The following is a 25,253-nucleotide window of genomic DNA, read 5'->3' on the forward strand; positions in this document are numbered from 1 at the left end:
AAGAGGGCACCAAACTGCTTATACAAGAGGGACAACTGATCTCCAACGCGGCCATAAAGTGCGCACTTGATGTCGCGGACACAGCCGCTAGGGCCGTTAACACCAGTGTCATGCTCAGAAGACAGGCTTGGCTCCGCATATCGGGCTTCAAACCTGACATTCAAACAACCATACTTAATCAACCAGTCAATCCGGATAGACTGTTTGGTCCAGATGTTGACACCACCCTGGAAAAGATTAAAAAGGACACTGAAACTGCTAAATCGATGGGGGCCCTACAATCTCAGCAGTTTCGGGGCAATAATTTTCGTCGCTCAGGTGCCCGTGGAGTCACCAGAGGACAGATGGGTCAACAGTCGCAGTTCCCTAGAGGTGGAGCACAGTCCTCGTACCCCAAACAGAACAAGAGGGGCTACAGGGGAAACAGCAACAAAGGACGTGGCAAAGGAGGCAACAATTCACGCTCCTCTGCCCCAAGCAACCAGTGACTCTCTGTCACTGCCCCCCGACCATTTAACACCTGTCGGGGGGAGAATACAGCAGTTCCTGCCCGTCTGGACCAACATCACCACAGACAGGTGGGTGCGACAGCTTATCCAGTACGGTTATTGTCTAGAGTTAAAGTCCACTCCACCCAACATTCCACCAAGGCAAAGACCTATGTCAGCAGAGCACTTGCACTTATTGCAGCAAGAAGTGTTGGTAATGCTGCAAAAAGGGGCAATCGAGCTCGTGCCAGTGGGGGAAGAAGGCACAGGGGTTTATTCCCTGTACTTCCTCATTCCAAAGAAGGATGGATCTCTACGGCCAATTCTGGATCTCCGTCCCCTCAATCTGTACATACTGTCAGAGCATTTCCACATGCTTACACTGCAACAGATTCTTCCTATGTTAAACAAAGGAGACTTCTTAGCAACCTTAGATCTCAAGGATGCTTATTTCCACATTCCGTTACATCCGTCCCACAGGAAGTACCTCAGGTTCACTATCCAGGGCACGCATTATCAGTTCAAAGTCCTACCCTTCGGAGTCACAACTGCCCCAAGGGTCTTTACCAAGTGTCTGGCGACTGTAGCAGCGCACCTCAGGAGGCAGAACATCCATGTCTACCCCTACCTCGACGACTGGCTCGTTCAAGCCAGATCGGAACAGCAGTGCGCCGCGGACATGTCGACTACCATTCACCTCCTTCACGACCTGGGTTTCTCGTTGAATTACCCGAAGTCACACCTTCAGCCGGCACACGTCCGGCAGTTTCTGGGTGCGACAATCAATACCCTGACGGCCTCGGCACAACCAAACCAGGTCAGGATAGACGGCATACAGTCTTTAATCCAGAAGTTCAGACCGGGACACTCACTTCCAGCAAGAGTGTTCATGCAGTTGATAGGCATGATGGCCTCCTGCATCTTCATAGTCCCTCACGCACGGTTGCATATGCGCCCGCTCCAGGAGTGCTTAGCAAATCAGTGGACACAGGCTCAGGGACAATTAACAGACCTAGTGTTGGTTACCAGTCGGGCATACAACTCTCTGCATTGGTGGACTCCACACAACCTTTGCAAGGGCCGACTGTTCCAGGAGCCAGTGCCACAGGTTATCCTGACAACGGACGCATCTCTCCAGGGATGGGGAGCACACCTGCTAACTTACACAGTGCAGGGACTATGGACGACGCAGCAACAGAAGATGCACATCAACTATCTAGAACTGATGGCGATCTTCATGGCGCTCAAGTCCTTCATTGTACATCTGTGCAACAAGGTGGTGTTAGTCCGGACGGACAACATGACCGCGATGTACTACATCCAAAAACAGGGAGGCACCCACTCACCACAGCTGTCTCACCTGGCTCAGAGCATGTGGAAGTGGGCCATTCAGAGGAACATCTTCCTCATGGCAGAACACCTCCCGGGGAAGGACAATCAGATGGCGGATCTGCTCAGCAGATACAGTCATCAAATGCACGAGTGGGAGATACATCCATCAGTACTCCAGCCGTACTTCCGAAGGTGGGGGCGTCCAGACATAGACCTGTTCGCCACAAGGGAGAACGCAAAATGCCAAAGCTTCGCCGCCAGGTTCCCACACCCCCAATCGCAGGGCAATGCGATATGGATGAACTGGTCAGGCAAATTTGCTTACGCTTTTCCCCCGACACCCCTGATACCACTGGTGGCGAGGAAACTACGGCAACACTCCATGACACTCATCCTAGTTGCTCCAACGTGGGCGCGCCAGGCATGGTACACCACGTTCCTCGAGCTCTCAGTGGTCCCGCATCAAAGACTGCGCCTCACGCCCAGACTTCTGACGCAGAACCATGGAGAAATTCAGCATCCAGATCCGCAACAGCTCAACCTAGCGATCTGGCTCCTGAAGTCTTAGAGTTTGGATACCTGAACCTACCTCCTGAATGCATGAACATCATCAAGGAGGCAAGGAAGCCGTCAACCAGAGCATGCTATGCCGCAAAGTGGAAGCGTTTTGTCATTTACTGTGCAGACAATGACATAAACCCGCTAGATGCATCTATCCCTAACATCATTTGCTATCTGTTACACCTTTACAAGTGCAAACTAGCGTACACTTCTATTCGGATACATCTATCCGCCATCGCAGCTTACCTTCAAAATAGGCAGCATCTCTCAGTCTTCAGGGTGCCTGCCATTAAAGCGTTTCTTGAAGGACTGAAACGAGTCATTCCCCCAAGAACACCGCCAGCTCCCGTGTGGAACCTCAATGTGGTCCTCACCAGGCTGATGGGACCACCGTTTGAGCCAATGCACTCGTGCGAACTGCAATTCCTAACGTGGAAAGTTGCTTTCCTAATTGCCATTACGTCACTAAGACGCGTAAGTGAGTTGCAAGCACTCACGATACAAGAGCCTTTCATCCAGATTCATCCAAATAGGGTGGTACTACGTACTAACCCCAAATTCCTCCCAAAGGTGGTGTCACATTTTCATCTCAACCAAACTATCGATTTGCCTGCATTCTTCCAGAACCCACAAACAGTGGCGGAAAGGATGCTCCATACCTTGGACGTACGGAGGGCATTGATGTACTACATAGACAGGACACAACACTTTAGGAAGACAAAACAACTCTTTGTTGCCTTCTCACCACAACACAAAGGCAACCCAATATCCAAAGCAGGAATAGCCAGATGGATTGTTAAGTGCATCCAAATCTGTTATCATAAAGCCAAGCGCACTTTAACAATACCCCCAAAGGCACATTCCACACGCAAGTTGGGGGCATCCATGGCTTTCCTGGGAAACATTCCTCTAGAGGATATTTGCAGAGCAGCCACGTGGGTTACACCACATACCTTTACAAAACACTACTGTGTTGATGTACATTCCAAACAGCAAGCGGCTGTAGGGCAGGCTGTTCTCAAGACACTTTTTCAGGTTTCTGCAGCTGGCACGGGCAACCGCCGCTGATGGAGGGACTGCTATGTATTCTATGCAAAGATATGAATTTAGCAGCCCACATGCCTCGAACTGAATATGCTACTTACCAGTATGCATCTGTTCTTGGCATGTAGGGCTGCTAACATTCATATCGCCCACCCTCCTCCCCGGTGCCTGTCGCAGCTGCAGATATACTATTGTATTTAATCACTAGCATGGACATCCTTTACACTTGCCACTCCATCCTCTGCCACAATGGCTAAAAACAATCTGGGGATGGAGCCGATGCCCATGCGCACTGTAGTCCAGGGGAGGAGCCACCCATCTCAGGATACTTCGAAGACTCTTCCAGGACAACAATGTGCGATCATCCGGACCCAACACTAGGTGGCGATCTAATGCAAAGATATGAATGTTAGCAGCCCTACATGCCAAGAACAGATGCATACTGGTAAGTAGCATATTCAATCTGTAAGAAACAGTAGTTAGTATTAGATTCCTTACCGCCCCACCCATCCTCCCCGTTCTGCGAACCGATATCTAGGGTTACGGTCATCCCTTCTCAGGGCCCTAGTTTCATGGCACCAGTGTTGGTTTTTATCATGGCTCTGCGTTTCTGGCGTGGAAAAGCTGTGTATAAGAACTGACGTCAGCGCGCAAGGGCGGCATCTATGTACTCCGGCGACGTCATCCCGGCGCCGACGACTGACGCGGAGCCGCAGACGACGCCTACCGACGCGCAGGGGTACTGCTACGCAAAAGTTTCCGGATCCAGACTGACGCCTGGGGATATTTGTAAGGTAAGGAATCTAATACTAACTACTGTTTCTTACAGATATATTGTTACCGAAGGTAAGTAACTTGTGCGTTTTGCTCATCGTTGCACAAGATGTTATGTTTACCTGATCTATCTGCTTTATTTGTTTTTATAAGTAACCTCTTTGTTGTATAAATAACCCCTGTTTGTAAAGCGCTCTGATATACGCAAGGGTCTTGTTCGCGCTCTATAAAACTTTCAAAATAAATAGTTAAAATTATCCAGAACATTCTGTACTATGTTGTCACAAATGAAAAGTAGATGCAGCTTGGAGATACTGGCAATGTTTCATCGGTTTAGTAATTACTTTTGTCGATTTTGTTTCTATAGGAGATAATGCACTCAGTCCAACTCACTGGATGTTTGACCAGCAGGCTTTACAAGAATACATTCTCCTGTGCTGTCAGTGTCCATCTGGTGGATTACTGGATAAACCTGGCAAGTGAGTATTAGTGTAATAGCCAATGGTTTGGTGCTTTTTGTTAATTGGACTGCTTTGCATGTGATGTGCGCTTAGCAGTGGTTATACTTGGAAGGTCCTGCATAAAAGGGAGAGTTCTAGCTTCATCTTCCTGCATGATGGAGTATAGCAGACTCAAGCCACTGTTGTGGACGCAAGTCCCATGCTAGCTGCATGCAAGCTGCAACTCACGGATGCATCCCAACAAGGCTCAACCTGGCCATGAGTTGTTTTTGTACACAGAAATTAAAGGAATGCTGAAATAACATTCACAATACTTTTACAACTGCATATTGTGCTGAAAGTGGTGTATGTTAGAAGGAGAAATGTCAGTTACCTTCACAGGTTAAAATGCACAGGGACCAGAAGAGGTGGAAGGAACGATAAATAACCATTCAGTGACAAAAAAAAAGAATTAATGGTGGAAGGAAATTTCTGTGGGTACCTGCAAGAGGCATGTTTAAGGTGCACATGCTAATGTTTTGGTCTAATAGTCTGCCTCATATATGCACGTATATATATATATATATATACACACACTCAAGCCTTCCTTGAAAATAATTAGTTTTTTACTACCCAAATGAAAGGCATTCTGATGTACTCCAAGAGCTCAACTGCAATACTATTCTTAAATTAGCATATTCCCTGCAGTTCATCCATGTAAGATGGATGCTCCTAGATGGCTGGAGTTTAGAACCTCCTGGCTACAAGGAGCCGATGGGCTTCGCTAGGGATGTTTGCAGCTCAGCTTCGGCAAACCAATCTCCAAGACAGTTAAAGATTCTTCTCTGCCTAATACTTGTCAACACTAAGCTTAAAAACACTTTTCTGATTTATTGTGAAAAGGGCAGGCCTCACAATAAATGATGTAAAATGCCACAATCATATTCATTCTGTCACAAAATATATATCTTGTCCTTTATTTAAGTTGATATTTGTTATTGAATACAAGATCGTCCAAGGAAGGCAGTTGCTGAAACATGTTACAATCAATAAATTGTAACATGCAGTGCAGGTGTTTTCTTTGCTGTAAGACATCTTTTGGATGTTTGACCGATATGGCATGATCTGAAATAATCCTACTTCTGTAAGGAGCAATCGAGGACATAATTCCAAAGAAATCCAGGATTTTGCACTAGATTCGTTTTGTTAAAGATTATAGAATGTCAAGCCCTGGACTCCTGACGCTAGAACAGCTGCACCCAGGACCACCGAAGGCCCCTTTCCTGCTTGAACTGATGCTTTACCTGCATCACAAGTGACACAACTGATATCACGTCCATCAGCCAAACCAATGCACTCACACCCAGCAGCAAGGCCGGCGCCAACACCTCCGGAAAGATTAAATGCCTGCTGATCAGCACACACTCACTTAGAAAATATGCCACAGAAATCTAGGGCACCACCCATGCCCCAGACACCATCTTCATCACAGAGACCTGGCTGAACCCTGCATTAGCACCTGACATCGCCACAGCCACCCAGGCCGTATACAAGATTGTGCACCGAGACGCACCAGTAGGAACGGCGGAAGCATAGCCATAATCTGCAAAGAGACCCTCAAATGCACAACCACCAGAGACGACAGCACCCCCTTCACGGAGCGCCTCAACTTCCAACTCCAAACGAACAGCAAAAACACGACTTCATGGCTCCTATTTCCATCAACTTGAATCTGTACATCTTCCTAGGAAACCGCAGCTTTTACATAGAGAACACTGACGACACCAACACGGCTGACCTAGAAAGTATGGCCAACCTCAGACTCCAGCAACTGGTCACTGAGCCCTCCCACATCACAGGACACAGGCTCGACCCTATCTTCGCAGCCAGCAACAGTGTAAAATACACCCAAACTGAAGAGCTCACCTTGACTGACCACCACTGCATCCACTTTTATCATCTCAAACTCCTCAATACCCCCTCTTCCACCGCCAGCAAAACACGTCGCAGCTGGTCCAAGGAATCAGAACAATGCTGGACCAACACCCTTAATTCCCACCTACCACCACCACTGAGATCAAAGAACAAGCAGTGGACATCTTCACAAACTGGATCACAGCAAGCAATGACTAAGTTGCCTGAGAGAACCTACCAACCTCAATAAACAAACGCCACTAGTGGTTCTCGGAACAACCCAGAAAACTCCACTGTAGACAGACTGAAACGAGAGGGCGTGCCAGCAAGAACCTCTAGGAACGAATACGCTTCAAAGCTGCCCCCAACCGCTACCACCACCTGAAAAGCACCAAGCAAAACTCCAAGCCACCTGCATCAATGACCGCTACAACAACTCCAAGGAACTCTTCAACATAGTCAAGGAATTCCCCCACCCCTTCAGCAATAGGAAACAGCATCACACCCTCACAAGATCTTTGCGATGCCCTGGGGACCTTTTCCACAACAAAATTATCACCATCTACCAAGACTTCGCACCCCAACCTCCTGCCGCAGACCGCATCACTCCGACCGATGCCCACCCACACCAGCTCACCTTCTGGAACCCACTCACCAAAAAGGAAACGGCAACCATCATGAGATCCATCCACTCCAGAGCCCCTGCAGACCCCTGCCACACCATGCTTTCAACCTTTGCAATCAACTCGTCAGAAAAGAACTTGCCAAGGTCCTAAACTCCTCAATCACCACAGCCCACTTCCCCCAGAATTGGAAATATGCCGACATGAAGACTTTGCTGAAGAAGCCATCCGCAGACCCAGGAGAACTGAAAAACGAATGTCCCATCTCTTTGCTCCCCTTCCCAGCCACGTTGATCGAGAAGTTAATCAAAATCCAGGACACCAGACATATGGAAAACCATGACCTTCTGGACCCCTCCCAATCCGGTTCCAGAACAAACCACAACACCGAGACTGCTCTAGTCACAGACACTGATGACATCCGAATGCTGCTAGACCAAGGGGAAACCATACCGTGCATCCTCCTCGACCTCTCAGCAGCTTTCAACATTGTATCCCACCACACACTGATCAACAGGCTCCACCAGATCAGAATCCAAGGAGCAGCCCTCAAGTGAATCACATCATATGTCGCAGGAAGAACACAGAAAATCATCCTCCCTCGCTACTTCTAACTTCCTAAGAACATCATCTGCGGGGTACCTCAAGGATCCTCCTTCAGCCCAACGCTCTTCAACACATACATAACACCCCCTGGCCAACATCGTTGAAAGCCATGGACTCAATATCTCCTACTCCGATGTCACCCAACTTATCCTCTCTTTAACCCTACAAGAACCATCAAAGACAAGTTTTAAAGATGCATGCAAGATGTTGCTGACTGGATGAACAACTGTCTCAAACTCCACACAGTCAAGACAGAAATATTAATCTTCGGGAAAGGCAAGGACACACACTGGAAGGATGAGTGTTGCCCCTTCCTGCCAACCCCGAGCTGGGCCCAACCCCGATACCCACCGAACACGCCCGCAACATCGCCATAAACCTCAACAGTCAGCTGTCCATGAAGAAGCAGGTCAGCGCAGTCTCCTCCGCTTGCTTCCTCTCCCTCCCAATGCTCATGAAGGTCTTCACATGGCTCCCACCAGGCGAACAGTCCTGCAACCCTTCTTCACCAGCAGACTTGACTACGGCAACGCCCTCTACGTAGGAATTACCGCCCAACTCATGAGGAAACTCCAGAGTTTCCAGAACTCCTCCTCAACCTCCCCAGATGGACGCACATAACACCTCGCCTCCCGAAACTCCACTGGCTACCAGTCGCGAGGAGATGTCTGGTCAGGCTGCTCACCCATGCATACGAGGCACTACACAGCGAAGGACCGGCATAATAAAAAAATTATTGAATATCCACCAACCTACCAGGAAGCGCCATTCTGGATCCCTCTTTCTAGAAGCCACCCGATGCATCTGCCGGACGAACAGTGGAGGCCGCTCCTACTCACACCTAGCTGCTAAGGCCTGGAAAATCTTACCCTGCAACATCATAAAATAATGATGGAGTGTTGAAACTTTTCAAACACTCACCCCCAGTCACAGATCTGGGTTTAATCCATCATTATTTTGCTTGCCACATTTCCCCAGTTTGGATCCAGCCATATTAAAATCAGTCCTGACCCTGCTCCCTGTGGGAACAGTCCAGCCTGAAATGTCAGGCCAGGTCCTCCGTGGTCCGTTAACCAGAATCCAGGGACCAGTTTTAGGGCATTGACCCTCGTTAGCCAGGCTAGCTTGAATCCAGTGGCGCAGCAAGCTAGGGACCCACGTCTGGGCATACCCTTAGCCAGTTAGGACGCACATAAAGACCTCCCCCTGCACCTCGAGCCTCACCAACGCTCCAGCAGTTCAGCAAGGACCCCAAGACCTGGATGTTCAATCGGAGAACAGGCAGCATGATCCCACAGTGATTCGAGGCCTACATGGGTGAAGCAGCCGCGCTCTGCAAATCCTGATTAATTGGGGTATGTATTGTGGCTGGCACGGAACATGGAACTCCTGTATGTCTTCTTTCCCGAGTTCTGGAACAGAGGAGGATTAGTGGACCCAAGTCATCCTACGGTCTTCTGATTGGGTCAGGAGAGTATGGTACCTAGACCTTCTGGTCATGAACAGGTGTCTTCCAGTCAGAACTTCTGTCTCAGTAATAGGGCAGGATCCGCCACCTGCATCTAAACAGTCTATGGCGATAGAGTGGCAGCAAGTGACTACGTTTTGATTATTTATTTTTTCCCCTGAAGTTGTGTATGTCGATCTTGCCGCCAGAGTACCCGTCTTTGACAATGCCATTACTATATAGGCGTCCGTGCAGACCAGTCCGGCAGGATGAACTGTTTGCCTGCTCAGTTCTGCAAGATGTTTGGTCCCTAGCCCATTCCAGAACCTCCACCTTTGGTATCTATTCTAAGGTGAGGAATCTGCAGTTAAAAGTATCCATGGCTCTGCACCATCACTTCCGGGGCAGTATGGAACTTGTGAGGAGCTGCATTTCGCCAATTAGCATTCCAGTCTGGTTCCTGGGGGTTTATTAAAAGGTGAGAAACCTATGGGTGGATTGAGTATCCATGAGAAAGAGCATTACCTTGTTCTTTAGGAAATCTTGAAAAATTGGCCAAGACTTTGGAGTTCAACAGCCCTCCTTTGCAATCCACTTCATCAGTACCTTTATCAGCACAGCAACTACTTAATGTTCTACGAACAGTTTAAGACCTACTGTTTGGTGGAAAGGTTTGTCTGCTATTCGTGGTGGGTCAGAAAGAGCCCAGAAATCTTCTAGTATAGGTGTCCTGTCTAAACTGAAGTGAATAAATACAACTATACCTACTATGACTAAAGATGCTTTATTTTGTTTCTCGAGGGATGTTCTAATACTCTTCAGGGGTGGAAATTCCAATTGCCCGACACCCAACACATTTTGTTTGGGGTCAAAGACCACAGGTTTTCATGGTAATTTTGTCTCCTGAATACGTTGCCCCAATCCACTGCAGTGGGAGCCCTTTGTTGCCACTTTAGAGTACTACAACATAAATCTGTGAAAGACTATATTCTGCCGATCAGCCATGTTTTTTATCCACGTGTAGAAGTTGTTCAAACTTCTATTAAGATTTAATAATGCAGAACCTTTATTATTAGGGTGAGAATTCATAAATGATGTGAGCTCAGATTGCATTACTGAATACAAAAATGTGCAACTTGAAAAGAATCAGTGCAAAACCATTGTGGGCTGCATGACGGTATATTAAGGACCCACCTCTTTAAAGAAAGTTACAAAAGCTGCAGGTATATGTCCTTACACTGCTGAAGAGTTTTGACTTTTTAGGAATTCAGTAAAGTTTACAGAAGTAGACTCCTAGAGCATTTCAGCCCCTTATCTGCCATCTCCTTACTATTCCTGTATGTGAATTTACAGAATGGCGACAAAATTAGACTTGCTAGAATTCAAACACATTAAGAAAATAGGCCCTAACATAATCAGAAAGGCTAATATTGGAGTTCTGACACATGAAAACGTTATTATAGTTTGCCACATCACTGCATGGCACCAAAATGGACAAGTTGATATTTTTTCTTTTTTTTCTTTAGGGACAAGTCAATTTCCTTGGTCAAGTAGATAGTTTAATACATTCCACAATTCTGGCCTTTAATCCTGAAGGTCCATTATGTCTTATGTACCATATTTCTAAATGTTCGACAGTACTGGAGAAGGTGCCAAAACCCTTCAGAAATTAAGAGGCTCCGGATTGGTCTTCTCTACTCCTAGATGCTACCATCCCTTCCACTTAGTGCTCTCTAAGTGGGACCAGTAAGTCACCCCTACAGCAGAGTAGGCCTGACAGCCCTAAGGCAATGTGCTTAATATTATATGTAAGGGCAGATATGCCCCTGTGATGGTCAGTCTTATTACTGCCAGTGCAAGTGATCTGGGAAGCCATTTTTAGGTCTCGCCTATGCAGCACGGAAGCACTGCTTTGGGGTGACCTCTTGGAATCGCTCCGGGCTCTTGTTGAAACTTGTGCATGTTTTGCCATCTGTTTGCAACTATTGCGCTCGCTACCGCAAGATAAACACTGTACATGCAAGAGGGGCCGCACTTGTCTTTCAGCGATTGTTCGTTGTGAAATTTGAGAACCGTACCCTCTGAATCTCGCTGCGCCCCTGCGTTCGCCTGCACGCTAGGTCTGTCAGGCGTTTCCCGCCCTCCGATGCCTATCTCTCACATTTCCTAAACTCTGAGTTTATTCTGAGTACATAGTCCTTTGCTAAACTGCCTTTGTCACATCTCCACTCTAGATGTTGAGAATAATACAGTGTTAGTATTTTAAGAGAAACCAAATGCGGTACAGTCTAGTACTGGGAAGAGGGCCACGTTCGAAGCTCCATTTCCCAATTATGCGAACATTAAGCCGTTATTGTTCGTACAGTTTAAATCTGTCTGACCGACTTATCAACTGTTTTAACCTTTCTTGGAAATTTGTACAGTTTGGAACCATACATTATAGACCTATTAAACACACCGACCCTCCGTCGATTCCTGGGACTGACCCGGAAACCCAAGTGTTTTACAACATGAACAGTAATTATTGAGGCCTGCGGTCTGGTTGCACAGCAGAAACTCCTCGATTCCAAGGACTCAACCCTACAGATTATCTGCGAGCGTGCACCAGAAAAACCGGTTTCTGAGACTTTTACCGGACAGAAGTATGACACCTTTCCACCGAAACTGCGGGGCAATGGAGGCGACGAGCCGAGTGCACCCGTCCCTCCTTCGACCAAATTCCTTCCCGACGTTTAAACCTAAACGACCTATAAAATCTCAGGCATGCATGGTTTGTTTTCTGATATGTTTATTTGGTTTACTGGCCAAACGTTACTGAAAAGTAATAGCAGCCTGTACCTCATTGTTCAGCAGCCAGTACCTCATTGTTCAGCAGCTAGCCGTGTTCCACCAGGTTGAGGGGGTCAACCGTCGCCTCGCGTGAATTGTAACCAGCGGGCAGGCACGCGCACAGCCTTCATCAGTAACGAGTTGTGCACGTACAGTTCTCTGCCTCGCTCTCCAGCATTCCTGGTCTTATGGTAGTTTAGATGTGTTAGGACAGTGGCCACATACATACCTCTTCCGCTAATAAACACTCACACACATCACCTATGTGCAGGAGTCTCCCAGCGGGTTTCTCTCATCTTTCAAAGGGGGTTCTGATGCGATTTTGTGTTGGAAGCTACCTCAACACTACCTCAACACTACCTCGGGATATCGATTACACTTAGGTTTTACCCCCACACGCATTATTTGATATCCTGCACTATCATGTAATCGTAGTGAAGCAGACAAGACCTCATCACACCAGTTCATAACATCTGCACAACTGTATGTGTATACCAAATGCACTGTGTCCGTATTCTCAGCCATGCATCTGGATATATTTTTGTGAATGATGAAAAGTTTATTATTTTCCCTGTGCAGGAGTTGGAAAAGGATGACACAGCATCCAGAGTCATCTAAACTTTGTTTGCGTATACTAAATAATGATGTGCCTGGGTCCGTCCCACTATGGGCCTGCTGACTGGGTCAGGCACTTGACTCTGTGGTAGGGTTGAGGAGCAATCACAGGCTTCTAAGGGATCTGGTGTGAGGGTGTTCCAAGCTCAGAACTCAAGCTCACAGGAGCGCAATAACTGATTGTCCAACCCAGTGTGTCTTTGTTAAAAGAAAGCACTTTAACACCAGAAAACTCAATGCTACATAGGTCCTAGATATGGATGCTTCACTGATGTAGGGCAACATTCCTGGGGGCCAATATTTACGCCCCTACCATTTCTGCCTTCCCCTCACTCACATCCCCCAGGGTTTGTGTTGTATTTCGTGCAGGTATCAGCCACAGGTGCAGTGTTAACCCCTTTCTTAAGTTTGTGCACTCAGTTGCTCTTATAATTCACCACTGTGGAGTTTTGCATTTTTCTGGCAGACTTGCTGGCAGTGAGTGCTCCAGGTACATAGTTTGTGGAAGGCAGCAACGAAGGCCTCCACTAGAAGTCTGTGTAAGCTCTGGCATCATCGGATGTCTCTCACAGGTTGCAAGCCTGCAACTGGGCGTTGGGTAAACTAGGGTGGTGGGCTGCATTAGTGGTAGTCACTGGCCTGCCTAAAGGCTCTCTTCCAGCGGCACAACCCCGCCACAGCTTAAGTTGCTGGTTAGCAGTGCACAGAATGCTCGGGTGCAATCCAAAATCCGAGGTCCAGCCCCACTGGTACAGCTTCACAATGTTGGAGATGCAGGGTCTGCTCACGTTCAATTTCACAGCAGCAGGGTTCAGTTGGACACAAGTTCATGATGTCACAGCAGCACATTCTGCTCAGGCACAACTTCACGATGTTACAGCAGTGCACTTTGGCTGCTGGAGCACACACGTTTCTCCCTTTTATCATTCTGGGTGGACAGAACAAGATGATATGGGGTCAGCTGCTTCTGGCTTGGTCTGGATAGTCTCACTTCCTGCAGGGTTGCCACACTCCTCCCTTATGTCAGCAGAAGGCGGTTTATGGATTAACAAAATAACATCACAGTGCTGTACAATCCTAATCGAAGCCTTCTTTTTTCAAGTTATGGAAATGAAAAAAAAAATTAAAATGAATGAATGTATGAAAGACATCTTATATTGCGCAACTTATCCCAGCGGGCATCAAGGCGCCTAACAAAGAATAATTATAATATAGGAGCCAATTGCCAGATTACAGATATTCCTCGGCGAAGAGCCACGTCTTTAATGCTTTCCTGAAAAGCAAGATAGAGGGTTGTGCTTTCAGTTCAGGGGGGAGGGTGTTCCACAGCTTACCTGCGAACCCGAGGGACAAACAGAAGATTCTTGCTGGCGGAGCGAAGGTTTCTGCTAGAAGCGTATGGAACCAGCAGAGATTTTATGCCTTCAGAGCTTTCGCCAGACAGGGCCCCCTAGACAAGGCACAGGATCTTAAAACAGATCCTGGCCTGAATCGGGAGCCAATGCAGGCTCTTCCTAGCTGCTGTGGTAGAGGAAAAGCTGGGGACATCAAGCACAAACCTAGCTGCCGCCTTTTGGACAGTCTGCAGGCGTTGTATCAGGCCTTTATTGATGCCCGCGCAGAGCGCGTTGCAATAGTCTAGCTATGAGGCGACTAAGGCACCCACTATCTGTTTGCAGGCTTGCAAGGAAAGGTAGTGGGTGATTTTCCTCAAGATCCTGATAACACTCCAGCAAGTGGAGACCGTTCTATTTACCTGCTGGACCATAGCAAGTGAGGTGTCAATCATCATGCCCAGATTCCAGGCCGATATCGTGGGCAATGGGCAGGCTCCAAGAGAAGGGGGCCACCAGTCGCTTCACCAGATATCCTGATCTCCACCAAAAATCAGGACCTCAGTTTTCTCTCCGTTCAGCTTCAGTGAATTCAGGATCATCCACTGTGAGACTGCCTCCATGCAATTCCTGAAGCTGAGAGCGGAGGTACTCACCGAGTGGGAGAGGGACACCATAATTTGGGTGTCATCGGCGTATGACACCACCTCCATCCCAAAGGATCTTACTAGCCTGGCAAGTGGGGCCACATATATGTTAAAGGGCGTGGGGCTCAAGGCCGACCCCTGTGGGACCCCACATTGCACAGGTGTAGCAGGGGACAGGAACTCTCCCAGCTTGACCCTCTGCTCCCTCTGATTGAGGAAGGAGGTCAGAAGGCTCAGCGCTGGGCCCTACACCCCTATCTCCCTAAGGCGAGTTGTTAAAATAGAGGGAGACAGGGTGTCAAACTGCTGTCAGGTCAAGCAGGACCAGAAAAGTGGTCTGGCCCTGGTCGACCTTCGTGCGAATGTTGTTTACGACCACAGTGAGAGCCGACTCGGTGCTATGGAACTTCCGTAAACCGTGTTGTGACAGGTCCAGGTGCCCAGAGGTGTCCAGAAAGGCTGTTAAATGTTGGTGGAGGTGTGTCTCTAGCATCTTTGCTGGAGCCGGGAGCAGAGATATTGGGCGTAAATTGTTTAATATCTCTGGATCTAGTATCAGCTTTTTCAGCAAAGGCTTGACCACTGCCTTTTTCCAAGAAGATGGGAAGATGCCTTCCTTCATAGCGCGGTTCATCACCTCGAGGAAGAGGGGCATCAAGACTTTCCTACCTTCCTTCAGGTTCTTGAGAGGGCATGGGTCCAGAGGAGATCCATATTTAGTCCTATTTAGAAGCAGGTCTAACTGCTTTGGCGAAAGAGGAAGGTTCAAATTGGACAGGCTCACATGAGGATCCGTTTTACAGCATTCTATGAAAGATGTGGCCAGAGGGAGAGGAGAACCCAACAAGTCCCTTTGTGATTCAAGAGTGGCATAAATGTCAACTATTTGTGACTAAAAAAAATAGAGATATCTTATCGCACAGCTCTTGAGAACCTACAACGGGGTCAGGAGTTTGCAGGGTGCACAGGGAATCAACCATTTTAAACAGTTCCCTAGGGGAAGTGTGGGATGCTGTTAGATTGGAGAAGTGAGCCTGTTTTTCCTTGATTACCTTTGCCTTCTTCTCTCTAAGAAGGAGTTTGTGTTTTTCCCTTTCCCTGAGATCCCAGCTCATTCGCCAGAGCCTCTCCTGTTTTCTACAGCCCTGCCTTAGGAGCCTAAGTGTTTCTGAAAACCAGGGGGCTGAGGGTCTCTTCCTAGCAGAGTAGCGATATGAGGCGGGGGCCAAAAGATCCACTGCTCCTGCAATGGAGTTGGAGAGCTCCAGTGCAGCACCACTGACATCCCCACGGGGCGATCCTGGCATTGGCCATCAAGAGGGCCACGGTGTCATTGGAAATTCTCCTATAGTTCCGCTTGGGTTCCCTTATCCTGGGATCACTCGGAAGAGTGAAAGGAAAGGGGGGTTTAAATTCCAAGGGGACAGCTAGGTGGTCGTACCACACCAGGGGAATGGGGGGACCTGCCGTGAGAGTCTGGGGTCGTTGGAAAAAACCCCATCTAATGTGTGGCCAGCCTGAGGAGTAGGGCTGTCTACTAGTTGCCGAAGACCGCATGCGGCCAGGGAATCCACCAAGAGGCGGGCTTCACTAGAGTCTAAGTCCTCTAAATGGAAGTTCAAATCTCCCATAACAGTCCGATGGGAACTACCAAAATAAGGTTCTAGAATTTTCAGTAAATTCTGACTAAAATCAAATCTAGGGCCCGGAGGTCTATAAATCAGAAGACCAGAAAAAGAGACTGAGGAAGAGGAAGTTATAGAGAAATGAATGGCCTGAAAGGAATATAAAGGGGAGGAGAGAGTTTTGACGCAACAGATGGAGGAAACCTTATACAGGATACCCAGTCCTCCTCCCTTACGTCTCACTCTGTCCATCCTGGCTAACGCATAGCCCACGGGGATAGCATTCACAAGTTCAGGGCCAGAGGAGTCGGAGGCCCAAGTTTCTGTAATGAAAACCCATGTGGGCTTCCTAAGAGAAACATAATCGCTAAATGCGATATTGTTCTTTACCAATGATCTTGCATTAATAAGAAAGCCCCCCTCCGAGAGTGCGGTAGACGTAATAGAAGGTTTAGCTAGAGACCACATATCGAGATATCAGCTATATTAGGCTCACTATTTCTGGTGTAGCAACGGCATCCGGGAGACCCAAAGAAGGCCTCAGGGGGGAGAATGTGATGGCAGGACAGAATCGTGGGTTTCAGTGCAGCAAAGTCCTGATAGGAATAGGCCAAACTTACTCGAGGGCCAGTGGAAATTTCAGCCTCCTCCCCGTCTACCCCGTCCCCTGATCCGTCCGCGCAGAGGGGCGGGACTTTGGCGTCAGGGCAGGGGAGGTAGATATTTGCCGGCGCCCTCCACAACAAGCGGGATATCCCGTGGTGGAACGGTGCGCTGGCAGAGGCGGTGTGGAGGCGGTAAGGAGCGCGAATTTGCACAAAGTCAAGGTCACAGTTTTGCCAATTGTTAAAAATTCCTATGCAACATATTAATCATGTAGCACGCAAATTTTAAAAATTATAGCAGCATAAGTATGCAACAACATTAAAAACAAGGCAAATACGGGGCATCTGACTCATGCACCCGGCACCATCTAATATATTCTACAATCAAGAATTTTCATCTTTATTTACATCATAATGTTTGACCCTTAATTTCTTGTAATAATAATCATTGAACATTGTTGATAATTGAAGGTTGTAGGTTAATTTGCTTAAAATACCAAATGTACCTTCATATATTTTGGGGAAACGTACATTCTTATATAAAGAAACAAACAAGACGGAAGGTGTAGTTGGCCCAACCGTTCTCATGGTGTTTTTTCCCACTCTTAACTAAATATAACCACTATGGTAGTGTTTGAGTGGAAAGGCATACTTGTGGCATACAAAAGATTTACAACTTCACAGTGTTGCAGCAGCAAGGTACCTTGGGCAGAAATTCACACTGCCACAGCTGCATGCTCCACTCAAGCACAACTTCACAATGTTTCAGTTTTGCGCTTGGTCCCAGGAGAACTCCGATTGCCCTCTTTTGCCTTCTCGGGTGAACAGGCTCAAGCTAAGGGGTCAATGGCTTCTGGCTTGTCCTGGACAGGCCCACCTCCTGCGGGGTTGGGGTTCCTTCTCTCGGCACATTGGCCTCAAGGTGCTTCAGGATAGGGTGCAGCTTCTTTACAAGTCAGACTCCATATGGTATCCCATCACCTCTGGGAAGCTGGCAGCCAGGCAGAAGTCTGCTCTGGTTGACCAAGCAAGGGAGTTTCCTGCAGAGTACCGGGGGAAATGCAGGGCAAAGAACTTGGAACTGAAACAACAAATGGGTCAGTGGGTCCCACTTTTAAAGAGTCACAGGAGATGAAGATTGTGGATTCTGTCTGCACTACTAAAACTGGTTTGTAGTAGTTTTTCTTTCTCCGGCCTCTCCAGACACAGCCTTTGTGCATTTCAACAGGGTCTTCAACATGAACCCCCCCCACCCCTGACTGAGGCATAAAGAGATGTGCTTTTTCTACATCTGGATATCAAAAGCTTTACGGGATAGTGATCTGGAGAAGGACAAAAAGGCTGACCTCACTTAAATGCTACTTTTTACTCTGAGCAATAGAGACTGTATATATTTAGTTATTTACAGGCGGGCCTTCGCCCGAAAGTTAGCACTCTTGACAACATTTTTAGGTTTAACCTGATCTATTGGAAAACCTTCCTGCTGGAAAAAGGGTATTTATGTCATTTTTGTGGATTTAAAATCTGCTTTCTATTCTGTCCCAAGTTCTGGATTATGGGAAGCATCCACATCAACTGTTGCATGTCTAATCACTTTTAAGATCCTAAAGGCGAGACCTATTGGCTATGCCAATGCTTGTTTAACATGTACTGGTCATTGGGGAAAATGATTTCCCAAGCTACATGATGGCTTCACTGAAAATAGAGCTGTTTGGTACCAAACATCTTGTCTTGGTAAACCCACACTGATGCCAGTGTTAGATTTATCAATACATGCAGCCAGAGGGCAGCTTAGAGGTGCCCCTATGAAAACCTACCAGCTTCTGATGTGCTTGCTGACTGGATTCTGCAGGCCTGACACCCGAGACACTGATCTCACATCCTAGGATGAGAGTCTTCGCTCTCAGGAGACCCAGAACTAAAGCCTGTGTGGGAAGAGGGTGTAGCAATCATTCCTACAGGATGACCTGCTGATTAGCCTCTTTGGGATGGCGAGCTTCAAAGGAGTTGTCCCCTTTGGAATATGAATCTGGCTCCCTCTCAGGAGAATGTTATATTCCATATAGGAACCCCAACATAGGCTCAGGTAACATCGTAACCTTTCACCTATACCCTTCCCTACATTACACCCAACAATTCTTGGGGACTGACATTTTACTTAGATACGACACTGCACACAGAACACAGGATTTTCCCTGGTAAAAGCCTCATACATTATGCGTGAGGATTTTGGAAACTCAGCAGGACTACCATCTCCTGTATAATAACTATGTATTAAGTTCATTCTTGATGCCATCCTAAGTTTGACAAGTGGCACAGCAAGGTAGAACCCCTGGGGAGACCTCTGGGTATAAAAACATCACATATTGCTGAGACAAGCAGAGGAGATCTGGATTTCCCTTCCGACACACACACGGAGACGCTGAGGTTCCTGCATGCAGATACTGCAGCTCGCAGTGGTCTAACATCCCTTGCGGGGTGTCCAACTCCAGACCAAGATGGGGTCCCACAGTCTCTCACTTCAGGTAATGGGGTTGACTTTATCCTAGAGGGATGCTTGGCTGAAAATACATGCTAGGTACATTTTGCTACATCTAGTTAGGGTAGCATCGTACACATTTTATTGTCATGTATTTTATATACTTGCCTGTATTTATGGTTATAGTAAAATGGTAGAAATCTAACATCCTTTTACTTTCTTAGTGCTTCTAATCATTTATAACGGTTATGGTCTAATGGTTGTTTCAGCCAATCTATTTTACACTAGAATAACGAATGTTCAACAAGTGCTTATTGAAAATGGTCCATACCGGTTATTCTGTGTATCTCTCTTGAGACTAAGTGAGCACAAGTGACTGAGCGAAAAGTAGTACATTGTTTCCACGTTCCTGAGGGATCATGGTTGTCTAGTTCGATAGTTGCCAAGAACTATTCTCTCCCTGATAAGAGGAGTTTCTAGTGGCAATGTGAGCTAGGTGGTACACAGGCCAACATACCCGATGGGGGTTGTCTAGAATCAGTCTAACATCAATCCTGCAGTGTATGTTGTCCAAAATCGCAGATCCTATATAGGTTGTATAGGAACTACATGACAAGAGGAAGCCACCTCCCCCTGTTCAGATCCCCCTTGGCATCTGGACGGGGTGAACAATTAGCTAGTCACGTAGGCGTGCCACCTCCTGGCTAGTACCACCCCTAAGGTGGGCTAACTGTGAGGTGGACTCAATTTGGTCAGAGGTAGCCATCTTAATGATGGTATTCCTAGGTATTCTGGGACGGAGTTATGCCTCCTTCCCACAAGAAGTGGTCATAAAGGAGGCATAGTGACCCCAATTGTCAGTAGCCCATTGGCTACTACTCTAACTCCCCAAAACTCACCATTTAGAGGACTCCCTAGCACAAGAGAGGCGGATCCTGGCGACATACGAAGATGAAATGCCGTGAACGCAGAGAAAATGAAATCTAGCACCTGACTTGACCCCAGCTGATCAGTCTGCCATTCTCCCATCTATTCTGTGCCAAAGACATCTCATCCTGCAGCTGTGCGCCTCCAAAACCCTGGGAGGACTGCCTGCTTTCAATAAAGACCAAGACCTCTCGTGAACAGTGGACCTGTTCAAGAAGAAGATACTCTGATGCCTCCGGACCTGCCAAAACCTGACACCTGAAGCAAACACTGCACCTGTCTCTTCCAACCTGAGCTGTAGTGGGTCTCCGGTGCCAGCAAGGTTCCCCAAACCTCTCCTGGACTCCATGATGTCATCTGCAGCCTCTGCATATTGGCCCCCTCTAACACGACTGCTCCCTGATTAGAAAACCAGAGGCCTAAAGACACTCTGCACCTGTCATCCCTGGGCCGTAGCGAAGAGGACCAAAGGTTCCCTCTGTCCCCAAGCATCTCAAGGCCTGGCCCCACACGTTGTCTCAATCCTACTGGCTTCCTAGCAGTGACCAATCCCAATTGAAACCTATTGGGCTCCCGATGCTTTTGGACCCTGCACCCGCCTCGTACCACCGCTGGTGGTGGACTGCTAGTGGTACCTTGGACGTTGCCCACCACTCACCTCCTAGAGATAGGTCTTGTAAGTCGCTGTCTTATACCTGTTTGCAGACCTTGTTCTTCCTTCCATAGGATACCATTGCAGAACTCCAAAATTGCAGTGTCCACTTTTTAAAGCGAAAAGAATTTATATTTGAAAACCTACTCACCTGAACGATATTTCTCTGATACCTAAACATACATAACGTTACTTGGTATTTTTATAAAAGGGTGTAGATCTCTTTCTTGAGTCTTTTGTGTCATTTATTGATCACTGTGAGTATTTGCAAATGTCTTGCACTCCTCTGTGTTAAGCCTAAGGCTGCTCGACCACACTACCCGCTAATATAGCACTTTGGGGTCGCATAGCAAGCCCGGTTCCCTACTAGGGGAACCCCTGGACTCTTTACACAGTATATCAGATTATTGATATATCACATAAAGAGCCAGCTTCCTACAACCAAGCCATCTAGTATTTGCAGAATCCAGAAACCAAGCTATCAGGCTTGAATGGTATGTTCTAATCATCAAATAGGTCCAATCTATTAAAGAAATAACAGATTATCAATAAGCCAATTTTATATATCAAACACCCACATACTAGAAATCTTTTTTTTTTTTTTTAAAGTGTCAAGAATGGAAATCAAATGGAACCACATCCCTTTTCTCACTTTGTCTAACACCTCATTAATCTGGTCTTTATCATGGTTCTAACATACTCCATCTTCAGGCATCAAAAGGTCTAGAGCTCGCTACCCAGACCTAATTGACTCGTTTGTAGCCACTGTGATGGTAATGTGTTGCAAATAAGTCAACCTATTAGATAAGTGTTCTGTTTGGTCGCAAATCCTAGACTAATACTGGTCACTCACGAGTTTGATGAGGACCTAACAGTATTTGGACTTTGTAACCCATGAAGACTCCTGTTCCCTGTAGTTCAGAAATTACTAAAAATAGGTTACTTTTTCTCTCATCAGGCTCATATTTGTGCTTCTTACCTTGTATATCCATCTTTCAGTATGTACTTGGGTGCTTGACTTCTGCAGATGTCCTGTTGTGTTGGGGGTAGAGGGTAGTCTGTGCTGCTGCTTTTGCATAGTTATAAAGCTGCTCTACATCTTTGAGTAGAGTATTGAGAAGTATGTCTGTGTGTTTCTACCATATTATGTTTCCACAATGTATGCTATCGAATCATTCCAAGATAATTGGTTTGTAGCATGCTTTATCACTTCTACTATACACTGCATTCATGTTCTCCATTGAGATGTTTTTTCTTCTTCTTGGCAATCGATCCAGCTCCTTTTAAGTAGGGGATTCAATAAGTATATTTAATAGTGACATTGCTGTATAGTTTTTTGGATTTGTGCAGTTGCAGGTTTGGTGCCTCTATGCTGTGAGGAGATGTTATACCATATGTTTGCTTTTGAATTCCTCCACTGACTGATATCCTTATGCCATCAATACTGCCCTTCCATCTTTTAGTATTATTTATCAAATTGTTATGCTCTGGTCACAGGAATAGTAAGTTTGCACAACAGAGCTTTTATTATGAAATTGGCTTTTTTCGGTCCCAATTTCTGAGAACTCTTAAAGATACTCATCACACCTTCCTTCTAGTAATGGTTTACGGCCTTCACTTGTGCTCTTTCTAAGATTTGTGTCATGACAAAATTGCTGAAAAAGAAATTATTTGGATCTTCACAGTGTTTAAAAATGGACATGAATCTGTAATGTTGTTATTCTGGCCTCTGCGATTGATGCATTGGCTTTTCATGTTACAATGTATGAGACATGCCCATGGAAAGGACCAACCCAAAATGGTGACCGATCCATAGGAAAGATGCTTATGGTAAGTGTGGGTTTCCAGTAATTATTTACTTAGGACAATAAAGCAAATACCCCACCTCCATCTTGATGTTTCTTCCATCAGCTGGGAGCAGTTAGTTTCAGTGTTTTGCCCTCTTTCTCTCCAGCATCCTGCAGCTATTTCAGTCCACTCTTAGTTCCTTCCACATCAGTCTTGCAAGTTTACCATCTCTCTTCAACCTTTCCCTATAATAAGGGAGCTGACTGTTATATGGTGGAGGGACCTGTAGCATGATACTTTTGATTTTGTTTCCCTTGTGTGTCCAGAAGGTGAAATATAACTGATAGAACAAGCGTTTGTGCTTGTGAACCCGTTTATGATAAATAACAGCTTGAAGCTGGAGTCTGTATTGAGACAATTGTGGGTTTCATGCCTCATTCTGCCGAAGGTCAACTTTCTAAACACTTTAACAAACCAAACCTTCAAACCCAATGTTTTGCACCCTCTGATGATTGGACATGGGAAGTAATATTCATGCATGGTGCAGGCATGTGGCAGCTTGTATTGGTAAATGCACACCAGGCTCCGAATAAAAGTTATGAAAGTTTATCAACTTAAAATGCTAACACAACAAAGGAGCTCTAACATAGCAATTTTGTTGCAGATAAAGAACCTTTTCTTTATTTACGTTGTCTGTGGGAGAGTATCCCAATGTGGCACTCGCATAGTCCAGTTCCCAGCACTCTTGGGGGTGGCGAAAGAGAAGCGTACAAGGATTCAAATTTTATGTAATGTGTGCTAAATTTAGGTGATGGAGGACAGCCTTTTGTTATCCCATGAAGACTTTCTTGTAGAGTCCTTTGTGTATTAATTAAAAATCTCAAATTCCATGTGCACTTTCGCTGTAAGCCAGTGAATGACTTCCCACTGTTGTATAGTCTTTCTTTTTGCGAGTTTTATGACAATCAAAACAACATGATTTGAGAGCAAAAGGTAATCTATGCGGGGGGGGGTTGGAGTAAAGCACCTTATTTGAACAAGCTCAGAGCTGATTAAACACCAGGCATAATAGATGGTATCTTCCTGGGCAATAAATTACATTTGAAGGGAACATGTCTAGTGTGCATTTACCTTTGAGTTTCACCTGTCCCTATTAGTCAATGTGTTATTGAACTACAAACTCTACTCCACATTGCAGTGTTGCGCACAAAATGATGGAAGTAACATGTTGGAAAGATGTAACAAGTCTTGTATTTTTTTTTCTAGGGCTAGAGATTTTTATCACACCTGTTATTGCTTGAGTGGGTTGTCTATAGCTCAGCACTATGGCGGTGGTGAGATCCTCCATGAAGTTATTGTTGGTGCACCGGAGAACCGTTTGGTAAGAACTATTTTGCTGAGTTCTGTACACCTGTGCTTGTTAGCTCAAATTGAGGTCTATGTATGGCAATCAGTAGTATAAAGTAATCTGGTGTACGATACATTTCTTTCTATTGACTATCAAGAATTTTGATATCCGCTTTTGTGGTCATGCTTGATTTGTCTACCTTTACCGATCAATACCTCTGCATTTATTTTTGCTACTGGAGATGGTCTGATGCAATCTGTAATTTTGCTAAAGATTATGAACAGAAAGTGGTGGTGTTCTGTCCAAAATTAGTTTATATGATTTAACTGTGAAATTATAAGCAGCCATGAGGGTTATCTACAGCCTAAAACCAAGAGTTTACGTTCAGCCAGCACTACAGACACCCACATTACCTATTAAAAATGTATTTAAATTTAATACTGGTAAAGGGCGCACCGTATAGTGTAAAAGAGCTTCAATATATATGTTAATTTAAAAAAATGTTTTTTTTTACTTTGCCTAGATCTCTGCATTCTTACATCAGAAAATTCTTAAATTACCAAGGATGCTAAGAACAAAGTTACCCTGCCCATTATGAATGACCTAGTTGCAATTGTCAACAACATGGGTTTTTTCTTATTTCTAAACATCTGTCTGATGGCAAGTGATTATAACCAAATGATGCATGTGGTGTGATAAAAAAAGTCTTATAATGATTTACTATGATTCATTCTACTAGTAATCCATTTTAAGAGTGCGTTTGTTTGTCACTAAGGAAATAACATTGAGCACAGTGGATTTTGTGTGCAAAGAAGGTAGTGTCTGTGCTTATCTCTGTTTCTTTCCGTAGCCAACACATCTGCATTTAATGTGGTTGTAGAGGATAACTTCATAACACCTAAGGTACTTGGATGTTTCTTTTGGGCGGTGTGTGTACCAATTCATCTTTTACGGATTTACCCCGCGTGAAGAAGAACATGCGTTTTTCAAACCTTGGTGTTCCAGTTGTTAGGATATTCCAAATAAGACGGTCCGAAGAAGTTTTCTTTCTTTTTTTACCCTGACGTAATCCTTTGAACGTTTTTTGCCACTATTGTTAGATCAAAACATGTTTGTATTCTCAAGTGGCTAGGCAAACCAATTATGTTCTACCCTTATAGCACAATTCAGATTTT

At 46.0% G+C, this 25,253-nt stretch overlaps 1 protein-coding gene across 1 annotated transcript in view; it reads left to right on the top strand.

Moving 5' to 3' along the window:
- The window catches only part of FNTB (farnesyltransferase, CAAX box, subunit beta), a 150,602-nt gene that overhangs the window by 91,365 nt on the left and 33,984 nt on the right, over window positions 1–25,253 (top strand). The window contains exons 10-11 of the mRNA XM_086937107.1: window positions 4,567–4,678; window positions 23,997–24,111. Of these exons, the coding sequence (XP_086793233.1) occupies window positions 4,567–4,678; window positions 23,997–24,111 (227 nt within the window). The remainder of the gene's footprint in view (window positions 1–4,566; window positions 4,679–23,996; window positions 24,112–25,253) is intronic.

This window comes from Lissotriton vulgaris, chromosome 9, assembly GCF_964263255.1.
Source record: "Lissotriton vulgaris chromosome 9, aLisVul1.2, whole genome shotgun sequence".
Classification (NCBI taxonomy): domain Eukaryota; kingdom Metazoa; phylum Chordata; class Amphibia; order Caudata; family Salamandridae; genus Lissotriton; species Lissotriton vulgaris.